This window comes from Sinocyclocheilus grahami, unplaced genomic scaffold, assembly GCF_001515645.1.
Source record: "Sinocyclocheilus grahami isolate Dianchi unplaced genomic scaffold, SAMN03320097.WGS_v1.1 scaffold283.1, whole genome shotgun sequence".
NCBI lineage: Eukaryota > Metazoa > Chordata > Actinopteri > Cypriniformes > Cyprinidae > Sinocyclocheilus > Sinocyclocheilus grahami.
The window spans coordinates 686,311-705,504 of NW_015505462.1; the positions used below are offsets into that span (position 1 = coordinate 686,311).

The 19,194-nt window shown below is 38.3% G+C and overlaps 1 protein-coding gene across 1 annotated transcript in view; it reads right to left on the reverse strand.

Moving 5' to 3' along the window:
- The window catches only part of LOC107600380 (dachshund homolog 1-like), a 108,030-nt gene that overhangs the window by 14,974 nt on the left and 73,862 nt on the right, over positions 1-19,194 (reverse strand). Inside the window, exons 2-3 of the mRNA XM_016292255.1 lie at positions 17,837-17,952; positions 8,111-8,272 (exon numbers count right to left, since the gene is read on the reverse strand). Of these exons, the coding sequence (XP_016147741.1) occupies positions 8,111-8,272; positions 17,837-17,952 (278 nt within the window). The remainder of the gene's footprint in view (positions 1-8,110; positions 8,273-17,836; positions 17,953-19,194) is intronic.

Sequence of the window (19,194 nt, forward strand, 5' to 3'; positions counted from 1 at the left end):
ATTCGAGACTGTGGGGCTGTAAATACGGGATGAGTACGGTTTCTCCCACGATCTTGACACCTCAACATGGAGATCGGGGACAAACGGAAGGCCCCCTTCGTGAAGGCTGTGATCTGGATTAAGAAAACGCTCGTCTAATTATTTTTAGGACGAGCGTCCTGTTTCTAGGCTGGCCAAACGATATTTTATTTTGGCGACTGCATGAAACACACCCCATAATCACGAATCACACCTCATACGCGAGGGACTGTGGTGGCGAGTCCACAGTCTCCTCTGTTTCGACACTCATCACATCCACCTCCTCGGAGGAAGATACATGAAGCATCTGGCTCATCAACTGCCGCGGATCAAGCGGGTGAGGACCGAGAAAAGAACGAGCCCATCTCGGATCCCTCTGCTAAATCTACCCACGATCCCCACGACAACAGTCTACGCCATGTCTTGGCAACAGCGGGACCGCTGCCAGCGGGATCGCGAGCCTGGCCGCTCTCATCAAACACAGCCAGGCGAGAGTGAAGCATACACAGCGAGAGTAACTCGCAGTGATGACAATCAGCTCCTCGAAAGCTGACCGTGCATGCTCCGCTCCCAAACAAACGACACACAAATCGTGTGTATCCCCCGCCGCCAGATATCGTGGGCAAGGAGGAACACAGCGTTTGTAATGCCGTTCGCTCGCCATAGACTTTTTCATGATTGTTTTTTATATATGCTTGTGCGGATAGACAACAGTAAATAGACAGACACTGACACAGATGCACTTTTATACTTTCTGGTGCTTACGTCACCCCGCTCGTGACGTCTCGCTTCTCCATTGGACTGATTTGACATGTGCTTCAGAACGCGGTCATGCAGGGGCGTTCCCAAAGTGACTTTGACGCAGCTCGAGTTCCTAAAGGGGAACTCAAAAAAATGAAGTAGTTTAAATAAATCGTCATTCACATTCATATTATTAAAACACACAGAAAACAGCTGCACGTTTTCTTTACATTTAGTTATATTAAACCATTTGAATATATGAAAAATTCCATATATGTGAAAAACTATTTTTTTGGATACTTTACTAAAAAAACTAACTTATTGTATGCTATTTAATTGCTATACTAAAAAATATATATAACATTATATGCATGGAAATATTGATGTTTATTATTATGTAATGTAAACTGAATATAAATTAAATATATTATGTGTTCATTCAGTGTAAAACAGTGTGGGAAACATGACTTTTTTTTCTTAAAAAATTATTCACTGTATTTTAGTTGTTGGATTAAACACTTTCAAAACAACTGTTCTTTTGGAAAACTCAATCAATCATAGGAATCATTTAAAAAAAAAAATCTAAATCACAGGAACATCATCAATTTAAGATGAATAAATAAATATTTAACCAGATTTCATCCAAAAAAAGAGATTAGCTATAACTACAGTGGGGCAAAAAAGTATTTAGTCAGCCACCAATTGTGCAAGTTCTCCCACTTAAAAAGATGAGAGAGGCCTGTAATTTTCATCATAGGTATACCTCAACTATGAAAAACAAAATGAGAAAAAAAAATCCAGAAAATCACATTGTAGGATTTTTAAAGAATTAATTGGTAAATTCCTCGGGAAAATAAGTATTTGGTCACCTACAAACAAGCAAGATTTCTGGCCCTCACAGACCTGTAACTTCTTCTTTAACTGACTTGATGAAGGCATGATAAAACAAAGGAAGAAAAAGTGAAAGTCAAACAGACACGATTAAACTGAAAACGTTCTTCTGTTTGCCGTTGCCGTGCCACGTTTAGCAGTGCGAGGCCGCCAGATTGAAAAACAAAGTGCAACCCTTGTTGGATTTGTCCTTCCACAGTGTGGGATTTATTATTAGAAAGGACATAAACAGACTAATTAAATCACAGCAGTCAAGGCTGAGATGACAGCTGGTGCTGTGTGTGACCAAACAGATCCCTATCAAAGAGCAGGAGGCATGGCTCACTCAATCCATCCTCTATGGGGAGCTATTTTAAGAGGCCCGGCATTGAGCACGAACGCTTTATGCTAAATGAGGGCTCGATGTACAAGCTGGCTGATTATAAAGACGCGACACGGCCCCGATGCATGATGGATGTGCCTGCTATAAAGACAATGGGTTTAGGGTCTATGTTTTCTGATAGGTGTTGAGGAAATGTGACAGCGCTCATCAGACAGATATCGCACCGCTCCTGTCTTCCTCAGTGTCAGTTAAAAGCATTGTCGAGCGCTTGACGCAGTGATGCATTGAATTTGTGACGAGATTGCTCTTGACAGTGTAACAAGTACAATAAGAGGCATGAGTCTTACAGTTATTAATGTGTTTGCAAGCATATCCATATGGTTAAGTATATAATGAGAGAGATTTTGACTGCTTCAAAGACTGTTAGTTCCCCTTTGAAGTGATTCCACCACAGGTTGATTGGCTGCACATTTTGAAACCACCGATGAGAAGAAAATATGGTTTTAACAATTCAATAATGGCAAGCGCAATGAAAACAACTTAATCAATGGCACTACAACATTTGCAAACAAGAGCTTGAATTATAACACCAATAATTGATTCCCCACCTCCCCGCTGTTTTTTTCTTTCCCTCCCGTCATGTCATTTCCAATCGATTCCTTCCTGTGTATAATGATGAGAAGTTTCCCGACTTTGTTTTTCTCTTTCACCCACTCCACCAGTGGCACCAGCAGCTTAACCAAAAAGGATTAACTCCCATATCCAACCGAGAACACAGATAATGCTCGGTAATTGGTAAAAAATGAAGATGAATGGGACAGCAAGATAAGGACCAATTAGCTCCTCCACGCTTACAGCTGCGGTCTCTCTACAGATCCATCTCTTGAGTACTGGCCTCCTCTGCCAGAAGAAGCCTGGCGGAATTAGCGGCCTGACCTCATCGATGGTGGGAAGCCCACCCATCATCTTCCTCCCTTCACTTTTAATTCTGTCCCTAACATAGACACCTGTCACCAGCCCTGACGTGACAGGCTCGCACTCCCCACATCCCCAAAATGCTAAACGCCAGGTCTGGGCCAGGTCTGAGCACGCTAACTTGCTAAATCAGAGAAACCCACACAAACATGTGCGCACATACATGCCTGAAAGTTTGTCGCTTATTTCATTATGGCAGCATCATCTGGTTGGTGATACACACAATTCCCCCATCTAATTACGGAGAGGATTTAAGGTCCATTAACGTTGCCGTGGCAAGGAATCAGATGCAAAATGGCACCCAGTGGCCACCAAGAGAGAGATTATTTTCACCTCCTTCCATTTCTTAACCTGAAGGCTGCAAATGCGTGAGTCACAAGAAAGGAAAGAAAGAAAAAAAAATGAATAAATAACCAAACAATTCACCTTGCTGAAAGGGGCAAGTGTTGGTTTTGGTTCAGGTCAATTCAATGCGAGGGAATGGATCGCTGTTTGTGTGTCTTCTAGGCACATGTTTTGCTTGGTTTGTTATCTGTAATTGTGCCGTTTCCTGTGAGTCAATGGAACGATCCACATTGTAAGAGAAGGGAACCCCCACCTCCTTGAAAAAAAGCTGGGGAAGAATCAAAAGGGAAGTGAGCACTAAGCTTAATCACGTTTGCCTCCTCCTCTCTTGCTCAGGGTGTTTGGCTATTTGGCTCCAACTTAAACTGGTTGACTGTTTTTCTCTCTGTTTTTGTAATTAATAATAGTGATGTGAGCTGGTGAGAGTGATTGAGTTGAATATTTAATGCAGAAGAAACATTAGCCCATCCAATTTGCATCAACACCAACAAGTTCAGAGGAGAGTACAATGTCCTTCACACACGTACTATCAACACTTCAGACTAAATCTGTTCTAGACTACACTGCAAATCTCCATCAGAATATATATCAGGGGTGGAATAGAAAAGGATTCATATTTGAGGGGGGGGGGGAAATAGTAGCAACCATACACAACACCCTACACTGAAAAAAAATGGTGCAGGATTTATCTTAAAACAAATAATTTAAAATACAAGTACCATTTAACTAAACATTATATTTTCAAGTAGAATTAATAAAATAGTATTTTCTTGTAAAACATACTCACTAACATACACCACCTTGAAATTTTTTTTTTTTTTACAGTTTAGAAACCCTTTTAGAAACCCCGAATGCCCTTTCAACCATTCACAGCAAACTTAACAATAATAATAATAATAATAATAATGTATTATTATTATTTTTGGTATTTATTGTGTGATCTGTGTTAACGCCCTCTAAGTGACATTTAAATAAAATACACTTGCAGTGTCTCTAAATAAATCACCACAGCATATGCAGCTGTTTTACTATAGCACCGGCTCACTTCCTGCTCATGACATTGTCTACACCTGTCTGGAGAGTTTAGCTGAGTTCCTCTGTTCTAAAGTCATCTCTATATCTGTCAAATTATTTCAGACTCTGGACTCTATAGCGCCTATAAGCAGGACATAATAGGCATTCACAGTTCAAAATCATTAGAGCCAATCACGGTGCTCCGAAAAGGAGAAGTCAGCAGAGCACCGCAGCTAAGAGTTTATTTTCACAGTTGTGTGTTTTCTCTGGCACTCTTTTAAAACACCCAGATGTGATATCTCTCTTAGTTCTCTGGCGAAATGACCTTTCCGTTTTAATACCGTAATGATCCAGAGCAGTGAGGGAATTCGCTGGGAGACGGGAATGGAAAACACTGTCTATTTCACTTAAAAACCTAATTTATGTTGCAATTAAAGGCTGAAAGGAGCTTGTTTCTCCCCTCTGGCTGGCTGAATAGAAGCAGCTATATTTCGCCCCCTTATCATACGGGTGACTCCTATTGGCCACCCCGTCACAGGAGAGTGCTTGATATAAACAAGAGATTGCACTGACATCCAGTAATCAATATTAGGATGGCTTCAGTACCAAACATCATTTGTCTCAGCCTCCATTCTTTTGACCAAACGAAGCATTAATTTAAATCATAAATCTGGGAGTGATTTAAATTCCGGAATGAGAGGCCCGCCTGCCTTTAATGATTTATTTTCTACATTTCTGTGAGCGAGAGATTTGTCCATACGCGGTGACAGGTCACCTTCAAACGCCAGAGGAAGACTGTTCATCACCATGCAGACTAGCATCTCATCGCTGCGAGTAAATATTAAAGTAAAAGAATCCAATTGATTGTGGATGGGCCGGAGAGGCGTCGCAGCCATATATTTCACTCAAAGCTTCTAATGCCTCTCTAGTTCAGCTCCTTCGCTCACTGCTGGGCCTGGAATTATTATTCTTCAGGGAGTCTGCATGCTCAAGGTTACAATTTAAATTGTAAAAAGATAAAAACAGTTTCTTATTAGCCCCATTGCCGCAGCCTCGCCTATTCTGATTCACATTTATCTTTATTTCGGTGACCTCGTGGCCCCCCGCCGCCGTTCGCTGTTGGATGGCCTCAGCTCCAAGCGATTTCCTTTTGATAAATCTGCTTCGAGCGCGCCGTGTTTTGCCAAAACTCCTAGTGTCAAATGCAGCTGGGAAATCCTCGAAGCAGGGTGGATATTCACAATGGAAATCACACGCGCACAGTTCAGCTCAGGGATTATGGTAACTGAATCATTTGTAATGGATTTGTGGTTTAATATAACAGTGTAATTTCCACAAAAATGGCTTTAAGTAATGTTGCAAAGAGAGAGAAAAAATCAGAATGTATCTGAGAAACGATTAATTGGAGCGGGGGACATTCAAAACCAATTTTCTTCACCAAATTGAATTAGAGGCTCACTTAATAGCTATTAGCTTTGGGATAAAGCTTTGATGTGTAGCTACTTTAAAAGTGCATTACCTGCTAATGATGAATTTGGAATCAACCAAACAAACTGACTGCTCAAAAGAAGATTATACAAAGCTTTTGAGTTTCCTTATAGATTTGGAAGTTTGCAGTTTAAACTGCATTTATGTGAGTTAAGGAACATTAGGAATTTTGCGTAGATAAATAGCAGGAATTATGTTTAGTTTTATAACAGCAGATCAGTTTGTTCTTAAAGGGATAGTTCACTCAAAATTGTTGTTCCAAAACCGAATTAACCTTTAAAACCTGACTTTCTTTTGTGGATTAAAAAAAAATGATATGATGAAAAATGTCAAAGTGTGTTTTTGACTAAACTGATTTTTTTGGACAAAATGGAAAAAGTGTGGGAAAAAACGGTTCAATTCTTCAAAATATCTTCTTTTGTGTTCTAAATGAAAGAATGCAGGTTTGAAAAAACATGAGGGTGAGTAAATGATGACAGAATTGTCATTTTTGGGTGAAGTATCTCGTTAAGTGTAAAGTCTGAAACCCTGTTAACTCTAGTATATGAGTGCTTCTATCAGTTTCTGGTCATCTGACTGGACAGTGCTAAGTACGGGTGTAAATGGGATCCAGAATGCTTTGTGAATGCTTAAACTACATGGGGAAGAAGGGGACATATGACTGGATCGCATTTATCGTGCAAACGCTAATCTGACCTGATGAGTCCCACCTACTCATGTGTCATGTGCTAAAACAAAGGTTTTAAGCAGGGCCTAAAACTAACTTTTTGGCCGGTGACATGATGAAATTTACCGGCCAAAAAACTTTTTTACCGGCCATGAAACTCTTTTTGCAAAAACCGGCAGTTATTACTACGACAATAACTAAACATATTTTTAAAAATATGTTTGCTGAATGCAAACATGCATATTTTAAAAAAGCATCTGCTAAATGCATAAATTTACAATGTTTTTAATTTGTCCTGCTGGTGCATTTTCCCTCAATTTGACCTATTAATTATACCCATTCAACATTACAGTATAACTGAAAGCCATTATTTTTAACATTTAATAGGCTCTGAAATATATAACAACTTTTAATTTAAGTGATTTTAAAACAATCTTCACATAAACTATATTATATATGCATAAACTATACATATTAATCTTTATTCAAGCTATAAAAGTTAATCAGCGACTAGAACAGTCCAAGGATTTCTCTTTTTCTTTTGTTCTTTGATTTACATCAATGACAGACATCCGCAGGTTTCACTTTAAAATCAGAGCTGTCTCTTTAAAACCTGATGCATATGACACGGATCTGACACACATCCGATTTTTTCCCAACTCTTTACGGTCATTTTATAACTAATTTAAGACTACATTTACAAGGTAACTCGAAAAAATCGCGCATTTTGACATAATTGAGTGTGTTTTCGTGCGTTGAAGCGCTACTGGTGAACTGTCTGAAGCGGCTCAGCATATGCGTTCAGCCGAATGCGCAGCCTTTCAAACTATACTTCACTGCACCGTTTAGGCGGCGTAACTCCAGGTATGTGTCGTCACATTCTCGGGTTATGAAGAATAAAGAAGGGAAAAGTTAATCTTCCACAAATGAAGCAGCAAAATCATCTCAGGTAAAAGTTATTAGAACCTGTCTAGGGACAATCTGGCCATCACACTGCTCTGACCTTATCAGTCCGTTTGTATCCTATTATTTGATTCGCTCTTGTCGCTTATGACAGAAAAAAGCTACTGTCTTCGGAAAATATTATTTTATTCGCTGTTGATTTTGATTCTGTTGAATGTTGATTTTTACTCGCATTTGGCGCTTGGCGAGTGTTAATTTTAGGCCCTGGTTTTAAGCATTGTATCTATGCGTAGCCTTAAAAGAAAATAAACTTTCAGTTAAAAATTGGGAAAGTGCATAAATATACATGCACAAGACTTTGTCTGATAGCAACATGCAGTGACAGACCACATAAAGCATGTGCATCTGAAATTAAGATAATAGTCCATATAACTAAAAAATGGTAAACTGCATAAATGGAACAAAATGTGCTAATAACAAAAAAAAACTTAAATTCTTTGTGCTTTTTTCTTTTTATTAACTTTATTTTTACTTAATCAACATTGAGACATGAAACAAGATACCCTCCCCTCAAAATCTGATCACAAGTAGTCACAGACTCACAGAAGACACATTTGAGAAGCATGTTACTCCCAGGTGTAAACAGTGATGTGTCTTGCCTGACCACTTGTGACAGATCGCGAGACGTTTGCTAATGCCAGGCCTGCATGCAGTGTGAGTCACTCTGCTGGTGGATGGTGACTCACCCAGACTGGAGCTGAGGTCTCCGTTCTCTGAGTCGCCCCCGAGCTGGGTGTTGCTTCCATGGTAGCTGCTCATCACCTCCAGTTTGATCTTCTTCACCTTCATGGCCTCTGCGATGGCAGCATTGGTGGCGGCCGCAGCTGCTGCAGCGGCGGCTGTGAGGCCTACAGCAGGAGGACATAAAGATGAAGTCACTGCACCATAAAGGTTAAACTAAAATGGACCTAAAGCAAGGGTTTGGTCAAGAAATTATTTTAGATTTTTTTTTCTAGTCATTTCATGGGGAGAAGAGACAGTAACATAAGAACAACAGATTCCACATTTTTGGGGGAAAACTAGAACTGATTATTTATTTATTTATTTATTATAGGATGCATTGGATGCAATTGATGACAATAAAGACATGTATAAGGTTACAAAATATTTTCTTTTGATCTTTCTATTTATCAAAGAATCCTGAAAAAATGTTTCCAGAAAAAATATTACAAATATAACAATGACAAAAAAAATATATATTTCTTGAGCAACAAATCAGCATATTAGAATGATTTCTGAAGGATCATGTGACACTGAAGAATTAAGAAATGGTTGCTGAAAAATCAGCTTTGCCATCGCAGGAATAAATGACATTTTATAATAAAATAGGAAAGTTATTTTAAATTGTAATATATTTCACAATAAAGCATCACTGCTGAAAAAAAGCAATAATGAAAAAAAAAAATTACTGACCCCAAACATTTTGATTATTGTATATTATTGTTTAAAAATGTTAAATAAACAAATAAATAAAACCAAGAACTAAATGGATTGTTTTAAATGTTACAATTTGAATAACTTCAGATCTGCTGACAATTAAAAAAAATTTATCCAATTGTTTTAGTATTCAATAGTATCCAATATTAATATATTATTTATGTAATCAATTAAGCAATTGTAATCAATTAACAATTTTAAACTCATGTTTTTGAGATCGCACATTACTTTGAGTAGGGCTTTACCTCAGAAAAGATAAGGGAAAACTGCTTCCTGCTCTTTAACTGTTCGGTACGGTCTTTTCTCCCATCACTAGCCTAACTCAGTCTAGCACCGTGTCTTAACTAGAGCGGATCATTTGCATCCCATCACCGACGGTAGCTTTGCTGTTTTTGATTACACAGCTGGCCCCATTGGACTGATGCAACGTTTTCTGCTGGAAGCCTCACTGTTGTGTACGTCTTCTCTCATTTCCATCTCTTTTTCTCTCTAAATACAAAGATGATGGCGTTAAGCTTTGATGGTGACAGATGGAGTCAGGAGAACATATCAGGACTGACATGTTGCCATGGTTTCTGTTTGTAAATAAACGGGTGGGGATGTACGACAAAGTGAAAACAGTCTGAAACAGTGGGAATCCAAAGACACACACATACACACACAAATGTGTGAAACATCTCAAACATACATAAATGCTCTCAGCTGACTTCAAATCCATTGTCATTCCCTCTGAATGAACAGGAACGCTGCGATTGAAAGTCTTTTGGCTCTAGTGGCAATCATCATTTTTTTCCCATTGTTTGATTTGTTTAAAATGAGGACAGTGGAGACGGGGAGATTGGAAAAGAACTGAAACACTGTCATTTACTCTTTTTCAATGACAAAACACCTGAAAGACTCACAATAAGTAAAAGGAGGATCCTTGAAAGAGACCTTGAATCCATGAATGAAGATTAATGAAATGATGTGAATGGATGAATCAAAGCAGAGATTTTTTTTCCCAGCGTTGTTCAGTGAATCCTGTGATCTCGGTTTCATTTTATACGTACAGTGTATTGAAAATGGTTACAGTACAATAGTCTCATGTATGAGATAAGAAGGAAAAGGTGGATTCTGGGATAAGGGCTGAGCAACTTCATAAAAATATGAAATGTCATAACTGAATGCATTTTTCAAAATTTAACATTTAAACAGATCTGCATTCTGTATATTTATTTATTATCCTGTTAATCAATTAACCAAAAAAAATATAAATCCAATTAATTACAAGATATGCCAATTAATTAACTGCATATTAATATTAAAGAAAGCACATTATTGTGGCAGATAAATAAACCACTGAATATATTTTATAAAAATTACATTACATTAGTCAGTCAATTGTACTGTATGTGTTATTTCCATATAATTACACATCTGTCATTTGTTGCTAAACTGAGAGATATAATATGTATCGCTTTTTAGTAAACTTATTAAAAAGATGCAGTCAGTAATTCAAATTTTCCCAAGACAACAGCCCTTAAAATCCACAAATCCTCTACTGTAGCATCAATCAGCGATACGCTCATGTCCCATTTGACTTTTGTTTCCCCCCACGTGAGGGAAGCCAATTGGTAAATTCATCATCACTAAACTGTCACATTCACTGACATGACTCAACTGTGGCCATTTGGCCTCTGTCTCCTTTCCTGAGCGTGAAGAGAAAGGTAAAAAGAAAGATATCGAACATGTGGCATTAATATGCCACCTTGCCTCCCCAGCAGCAGATAGGCAGATGGTGTGGGCAACATTGCATGCCACCGGCTTTCTTGTTTGCATTTACATCAGTACCATATTGATGAATCGTATACACGGTGTCGGAGTGGCCGCTCTCGTTTGCTGTTGTATATTCATGCCCTACAGCTGCGGAGGGGATCTACTTCCCCTCCTCCACTCATAATAAATATGGCCTCCAGTCGCACTGAAGGTCAATCTTCATTTGCGTCTAATGGGAGAGAGTCAACTGTTTTCTAAATGAGATGTATGCGTAGCAGAGACCTGTGGATAAAAAATAATAAAATCACCTTCCAGCTGCTTGCGTGAAAAAGTCGGGCACTTGAGTTGCATTTAGGGGAATTTTTTAGTCTAGCAATTATGCACTTCAATAATGCATTAAACACATCTCTCATATTCATTTATCAACTAAAATGGATATGTCTTTAAGAAATGTCCTGAAGGTATGGATGTTATCAATAAACATTACAATTACAATATTTTCCTGCTCAATTAGTCTATTACAGCATAGACCAGTGGCTTTCGGCTGGTGGACTGTGACCCAAAAATGGTAAATTCGAAGATAGCAATGAAAGAACATATGCTACTAACCATATTATTGTTCATAAGTATGATAGCAAAAAAAGCTTTGCCAATTTTTAAGACAGTGTTATTAAAGGCAAAGGCTTTACATTCAATTAAGCTTTTCAGAATTTAGGACAAATCGAACCTTCAACCACTGAAAAACAAACAAACAAATAAATAAATAAATGTTGCCCTTTTTCAACAACACTACAAAAGGAAAAAGAAGATGCAACCCAGACTAGATTAAATATACATTCGTCTAGGATAAACATGGTTTGTGACATGTTTTTGAGACAACATATAATTAGATATAATAAAATAACAAATACTAATTAGGAAATATTTTATCATAGTAAGTAAATAAATAAACACAATTCTGCCTTTTTTTTTCAACAACACCACAAAAGGAAAAAGGAGATACAACCCAGGCTAGATAAAATATTAGTTCATTTAGAATAAACATGGTTTGTGACAAGTTTTTGAGACAATATATAATTAGATATAATACAATTATAAATACTAATTATTAAATATTTGATCTAAATAATAAATAAATAAACTGCAGTAAAACCAGTTGAGAAGCACTGCTACAAACTACAAGCATGCAAAAGCCAATTGTATGTTTATGGATCCTCCTCTATCTTATCATTCAATATTGTTCCAGAGAGATAGTTTGGTTCATTAGATCACAAATAACATCCATCGTAGGCTACAAGAGTGTTTCACTGTAACATCTAGATCAGATTGCCCATCCACAAACTGTTCTTCACATCAGCAACAAGTCCACTCGTAGTGCCTGTGTATGTCTGAACATCACAAAGAGCAACCCACTCCTACCTCAATTAGCATTCATTAGTATGCAAAGCACCAATGGCAGATCGCAATGTTTCGACTTTTGAAAGTCACCTTTAAATTCAGACACTCGTGTCTGTTTTCTAACAGACACAAGGATCTCTTCAGCCATATATATATAGCTGAGCCTGAGAGAGAACGAGCGGGCAGACGGGCACAAGACGGCCTCGTGGGGAGGGGACTTTGACAAATAAAGAATCGCATGGTACTGTCATACTGCGCACAAAACAGCAAATAATAGAGATGGGGTCTGATCATAGCCCTTGGAGCAGCTGTCATATTAAATAATAATGAAGGATCTATTAATATGCAAAGGAACCAGCAGCAGACTGGCTTAACGCTGTCATGCCTCTGAATATTGTCAGAATGTTCATTATTAATTAACATGCGGGCTGCCCCATACCTGCTCAATGTCAGAACATTCCTATAACAAATAAGGAATGTATGTGCCTCCTTCCACTAGTAGTGTAATTAAATTAAAATCCGATTAACTTCACATCAGTACACAAAGAGTGACTTAGCCATGCTTATGATAAGCAAGTGCTTATCTACTGACTTAATGTTGCGGGATCCTAATAGAGACCGAGGCCAAATTTCACTCTATTTACCCAGTATATTTGCAGAAATTAGCTCTGTTTCAGTGACTATCGAGGACCGATTGCGTGCTCAAAGCTGAGGTTGTGCCAGCGAGGACTGGGTGAATTAATGCATTTGAATTGTTCCATCTGCATTAGAGCCAAATACCGCACATCAATTATAAGCTGTCGACACTGGGTGTGAGGAGAGTCACATTAGAGTTGACTGATCTGTTTATGACAGTGTAATCTTGCATCTGCGTGAAGGGCTACATGTTTCATTAACCTCTTTTTGTGTCGATTCTCCCTGTCTTGCTGCATTTCTAGTTGACTGTGTCCACCTGATGACAGACTGATGGAATGATGTTCTGTTGTCATTTCTTGCAATAGCTGTGAGACACTGTTAGTGTCAAGTGTGTGTGAGATATAATTAGATATAATAAAATAACAAATACTAATTAGGAAATATTTTATCATAGTAAGTAAATAAATAAACACAATTCTGCCTTTTTTTTCAACAACACCACAAAAGGAAAAAGGAGATACAACCCAGGCTAGATAAAATATTAGTTCATTTAGAATAAACATGGTTTGTGACAAGTTTTTGAGACAATATATAATTAGATATAATACAATTATAAATACTAATTATTAAATATTTGATCTAAATAATAAATAAATAAACTGCAGTAAAACCAGTTGAGAAGCACTGCTACAAACTACAAGCATGCAAAAGCCAATTGTATGTTTATGGATCCTCCTCTATCTTATCATTCAATATTGTTCCAGAGAGATAGTTTGGTTCATTAGATCACAAATAACATCCATCGTAGGCTACAAGAGTGTTTCACTGTAACATCTAGATCAGATTGCCCATCCACAAACTGTTCTTCACATCAGCAACAAGTCCACTCGTAGTGCCTGTGTATGTCTGAACATCACAAAGAGCAACCCACTCCTACCTCAATTAGCATTCATTAGTATGCAAAGCACCAATGGCAGATCGCAATGTTTCGACTTTTGAAAGTCACCTTTAAATTCAGACACTCGTGTCTGTTTTCTAACAGACACAAGGATCTCTTCAGCCATATATATATATAGCTGAGCCTAAGAGAGAAAGAGCGGGCAGACGGGCGCAAGACAGTGGCGTGGGGAGGGGACTTTGACAAATAAAGAATCGCATGGTACTGTCATACTGCGCACAAAACAGCAAATAATAGAGATGGGGTCTGATCGTAGCCCTTGGAGCAGCTGTCATATTAAATAATAATGAAGGATCTATTAATATGCAAAGGAACCAGCAGCAGACTGGCTTAACGCTGTCATGCCTCTGAATATTGTCAGAATGTTCATTATTAATTAACATGCGGGCTGCCCCATACCTGCTCAATGTCAGAACATTCCTATAACAAATAAGGAATGTATGTGCCTCCTTCCACTAGTAGTGTAATTAAATTAAAATCCGATTAACTTCACATCAGTACACAAAGAGTGACTTAGCCATGCTTATGATAAGCAAGTGCTTATCTACTGACTTAATGTTGCGGGATCCTAATAGAGACCGAGGCCAAATTTCACTCTATTTACCCAGTATATTTGCAGAAATTAGCTCTGTTTCAGTGACTATCGAGGACCGATTGCGTGCTCAAAGCTGAGGTTGTGCCAGCGAGGACTGGGTGAATTAATGCATTTGAATTGTTCCATCTGCATTAGAGCCAAATACCGCACATCAATTATAAGCTGTCGACACTGGGTGTGAGGAGAGTCACATTAGAGTTGACTGATCTGTTTATGACAGTGTAATCTTGCATCTGCGTGAAGGGCTACATGTTTCATTAACCTCTTTTTGTGTCGATTCTCCCTGTCTTGCTGCATTTCTAGTTGACTGTGTCCACCTGATGACAGACTGATGGAATGATGTTCTGTTGTCATTTCTTGCAATAGCTGTGAGACACTGTTAGTGTCAAGTGTGTGTGTCTGTGTGAACAGTATATCTATCTATCTATCTATCTATCTATCTATCTATCTATCTATCTATCTATCTATCTATCTATCTATCTATCTATCTATCTATCTATCTATCTATCTATCTATGTCTATATGTCTGTCTGTCTGTCTGCCTGTCTGTATATCTATCTACACATACATACACAGTGTGTGTGTGTTTAAAAGTCTGGGGTTGGTCATATTTTTTATGTTTTTAAAAGAAGTCTCTAATGCTCAAATACCTCTAATTCATTTGATTTAAAATAAAATAATTTAAAATATTATTACAATTACATAAAATCTGTTTGTGTATATATAAAAAAATGTAAATTATTCCTGTGATGACAAAGAATTTCAGGCAGCTCCAGTCTTCAGTGTCGCATGATCCTTCAGAAATCAATCTAATATGCTGAATTTGGTGCTCAAAAATACAAAGTGCTTCTTCATATTTTTGTGGAAGCTGTTAAATTTTTTTCTTCAAGATTCTTTGATGAATAAAAAAATAAATAAAAAATATTTGAAACAAAAATCTTTTTGTAATATTATAAATATATTTATTGTCACTTTTGGTCAATTTAATAAATCCTTGCTCAATAAATAAATAAATAAATATATATGAGCAATATCACTCGAGTACGAGAGCGATACTGGCTCTATATCAGCATGGCTGTGATTAGGCCAGAAAAAAAATCACAGCCGCTAAAATAGAGCCGGTATTGCTCGAGTACGAGGGTGATATTGCGTTTATACAACAGTTCGATGGAACGTGTGTAATTAAACAAGAAACAACAGAGTGCCTAATAAAACCCTCTTTTGTGCGGAACTACTTCCTTCCGCCACGGATTCAAAGCTCAAGTTGACAGTTAAACATAAGTCACTCTTAGAATTCGGATCAAGGGCATGTGCTGCTTCAGTTAGGTTATTAGTGAGAAATAATGAGGTTATAAGAGAGAAACAATGCGGCAAGACGTGCATCCAAATGAGAGAGAGAGAGACTGCGAAGCTAAACGTTTCTTCTTATATTAACTAACGTATTCTACAATTAGCTCAGTGAATAATAAAAAAAACATAGACCCGGCTAGAACAAGCGGAGTAATACAACATTGTAAAAGGGTGTTCCTGTAGCGATACCAGTACAATATCTCACGGTTCTCAACCAATCAGGAGGGGAGCAGTTGGGGGTTCGGTGCCTTGCTCAAAGGTCCCACCTCAGTCGTGGTATTAAAGGTGGAAGAGAGCGCTGGTCATTCACTCCCCCCACCTCTAATCCCTGCCAGTACCGAGACTCAAACCCACAACCTTTGGGTAACAAGTCCGACTTTCTAACCATTAGGCCACGACTGCCCCAAGAGCACAAATGCAGTCTGAGGTTCCTAAATTTGGGGAATTTGCAGCGGTCAGCACGGCCGGCGTGCAATGGCCAAGTCTCGCCCTGAGTGAACCACCTTCTTGATCATGGTGTCTCCCCTGCCAGGTAAGTATATAGAATAATAATAAAAAATGTCTTAACCCCAAACTGGAAGTGTAAACAATGTCAAATTATCCATTCTTGGTCCATTTCTTGATTCTTATTTCTGTCAAACCCAAAGCAACTGACCTGTAAGATTTATGCTACACATTTAGGGATATTTTTGGTGCATAATATTTGTTAACTATTAAGTCACCTGCTCAATATAACAGGAATCAACATGGAGCTGGAAAATCTCTATTCTAGCAGTATAAGTATGGTGTTAAATGACATGCTATGGAAGTTAAAGCACAAAGGTCGTGAACATTTGCCAATATTACAATTACACCCCTTTATGATGAAGTTACATTAACAAAATAGCTAGGACCACTTCATGCTGTTTTTAACTGTTGTTTGCATTTGCTCTCCCACTCCTAGCTGTCCAAGATGACCAAGATCTGTGAAAGCCGAATGTAAGCAAATCTCACTGCATCTATTCATTGCATGCCGCTTTGTCAACCAAAGACCCTTACAAACTTGATTGTATAAAATGTTACTTTTCTTTAGAAGTTCCAACCAAAATGTCAAGATCAGAGCCTCTCTCGTGGTTTAAAGGCCTGGATATCAAAGGGGTTTTGTCGTGGTTGCTGAGGACTAAAAAGAGTAGACTCTCATCCTGGGCTCTCATCCTGTACCACATGGCCTTTGAGTTCCTGATTCTAAACAAGACACTGATAGGCTGACCTCACTCAAATATGGAGGGGCAGCTGGATGCAGTTTCCCAAGCCGAATGGTTCACTAACGCCTCACTGGCATTGTTCAAGATTACCAGTTCTGTTGCCAAGCTGGAATTTCATAGTTTCCCTTAAATTTCAAGTTTAGAGACAGAATGCTACACTTATATAGCAAAGAACATAAGAAAGAAAAAATTCAGCAATTAATACATTTCATTAGGTTTATGCTTAAATTGGATGCACTGTAAGTCACAGTGGATAAAGTCTCTGCCAAAATGCATGCATTTAAATGTAAAGTCATCATGAAGAGCTGCTTGTATAAAGACTCTGTGATAGCTTGTTTTGTGACAGCAAGATAATTTGTCCTATAGGACAGAAAACACCATACATTGCAATGAAAAAATAACAAAAACAAACACATGGTACTTAAGTTTGAAAATGAGAACTATATGGCTTTGTGTTCAATAATTGCTCAAGAAACCACAAGAGAGACTTAACGAGAAGTTAACTGTACATTAACAAGGAGTGAACCATAACCTAATGACTGTGTGTTATTAAAAGATGGCAGAACAACCGAGAGCACGATATGTAAATCAGGACCCTTTCTCGCAAAAGACTTCAAAGCCACTACAATGAAAACCAGCCGTAAATAGAACAAAAGCATAAGCCTTGCTCCAGGCAAACTGAAAGCACAAACGGTTGTTGTTGATTCTTGTGGCGATAAGCTTACTTTAACATCACATCGGCCTATGTACATATAGCTGTGAAGTGGATTTAATCAGGCTAATTAAAATCCACTCAAGGCACAATGCAGCATCTACTATAATAATCTGGAAGAGAACAACTCTCCACTCCAATTTATTCTGGAGCTGTGGTTGCACAGGGGGCTTGCTGGGAAGGGAGGGGGGTCGGCCGGGACAGTCAATGGTTTTGGCTGGTAGTTTGGATGAGGGCTGTCAGATTTTGCAGCGTGCCATTAAACGGATGGGCAGCAGGCTGCTGCAAGAAAGGGCTGGGGCACGGGAGGAGGTCTGTGTGCATTACCTGTGGGGGGAATGATTCCCGGCGACATGAGGCCTGGCACCGAGTGCGGCATGATGTGAGGGTTCTCCGGTGATGTTATACTCTGGGTCCGTTTCGGAGGCCTCCCGGGTCTTGAGCTAAAACAGAAGTGAAGTGGTGGAAAGGGGGAGGTAGAGGGAAGTGGAGAAAGAAGGGGAGGGGTGAGAGACAGAGGTTGCCGTTAACATTCGGACCAGAACGCAATTCCATTCCAAAGAGCTAACATGTACTGTAAATAAATTTTCAAGGACAGTTGCTTTCTGCTGCTCGACATAATAGACTTCCATAACTAATTAGATTACACAGTGAATTCATTTTCTTTATTGAAGATCAACCACTTTTTGATGCATAATTCATAGCCCGTACCTCGTTACCTGCCCTTCTGTATTAATATCCCAACACTATTTGAATTACCTCGTTTGCATATGCTAAAATCCGGCCATGCGGCTTTCAGCCTGAAAATTACATGTTAACTTGTTATAATTATTGCAGTCAGGCCACTATTGATTTATGAGACTTTTAAAAAACCAAATATGTGTAGTTCTGGTAATGAATGATATTCTAAGGTTCTTCAGGAAATTAAAAGGCAATGGCTGCCTTAGGAAACGTTCTGCTTGCTTGATTTAATAGGAGTCATAGCTGGAAGCTGATATGACTGAGTGACTCAGACCTGCTGTGCGTTTATGATGGAAACTTTTATTACTTTAAATGAGTGACCAACATCACACAATGATTAATGACTCAACAAGTGCAAGTCCGACGGAGAAAAAAAAAAACGCCCCTCCGAGCTGATTGTCAGATAATTTTGCACACATTCTGTTCTGTTCATCCATGCATTTTTTTGGCAAAAACAGAATATTAAAATGGCCTTTATGTAAATATTTCTTCACAGAGTGTCCCAAATAAATCGGTGTTGTTGTTACCAAGGGCGCTGCAGCCACTAGGGGACATCTCCCCTGATTTTTTACCAAAAAGGTGATTCCGTCCCAGCATTTTTTCAAACTAATTACATACTGGAAGCATTCAAAATACAACAAGTTGCTCAACTGATAAACACAAACTTATTATAGAGAGTTGTTTCAATAACAACCAAGCTAGTCACTGGCTACTGAGGCACAAGACCTTCCATTCACAGTTATATCAAACATTGTAACGATAAAGACCAGAACAATTAAACAAATAAAATGACATATAAATAAATAAACCCATAAATCTACAGTTATATTTACATTACATGGTTTCATTTTTTAGAATTAACAATTAAATGAGAAATAATTGTTCCTGCTTTTGGTTGTTACCAGAGAAAAGCTCATTTTCAGGGCAGTGTCTATATTTCACAG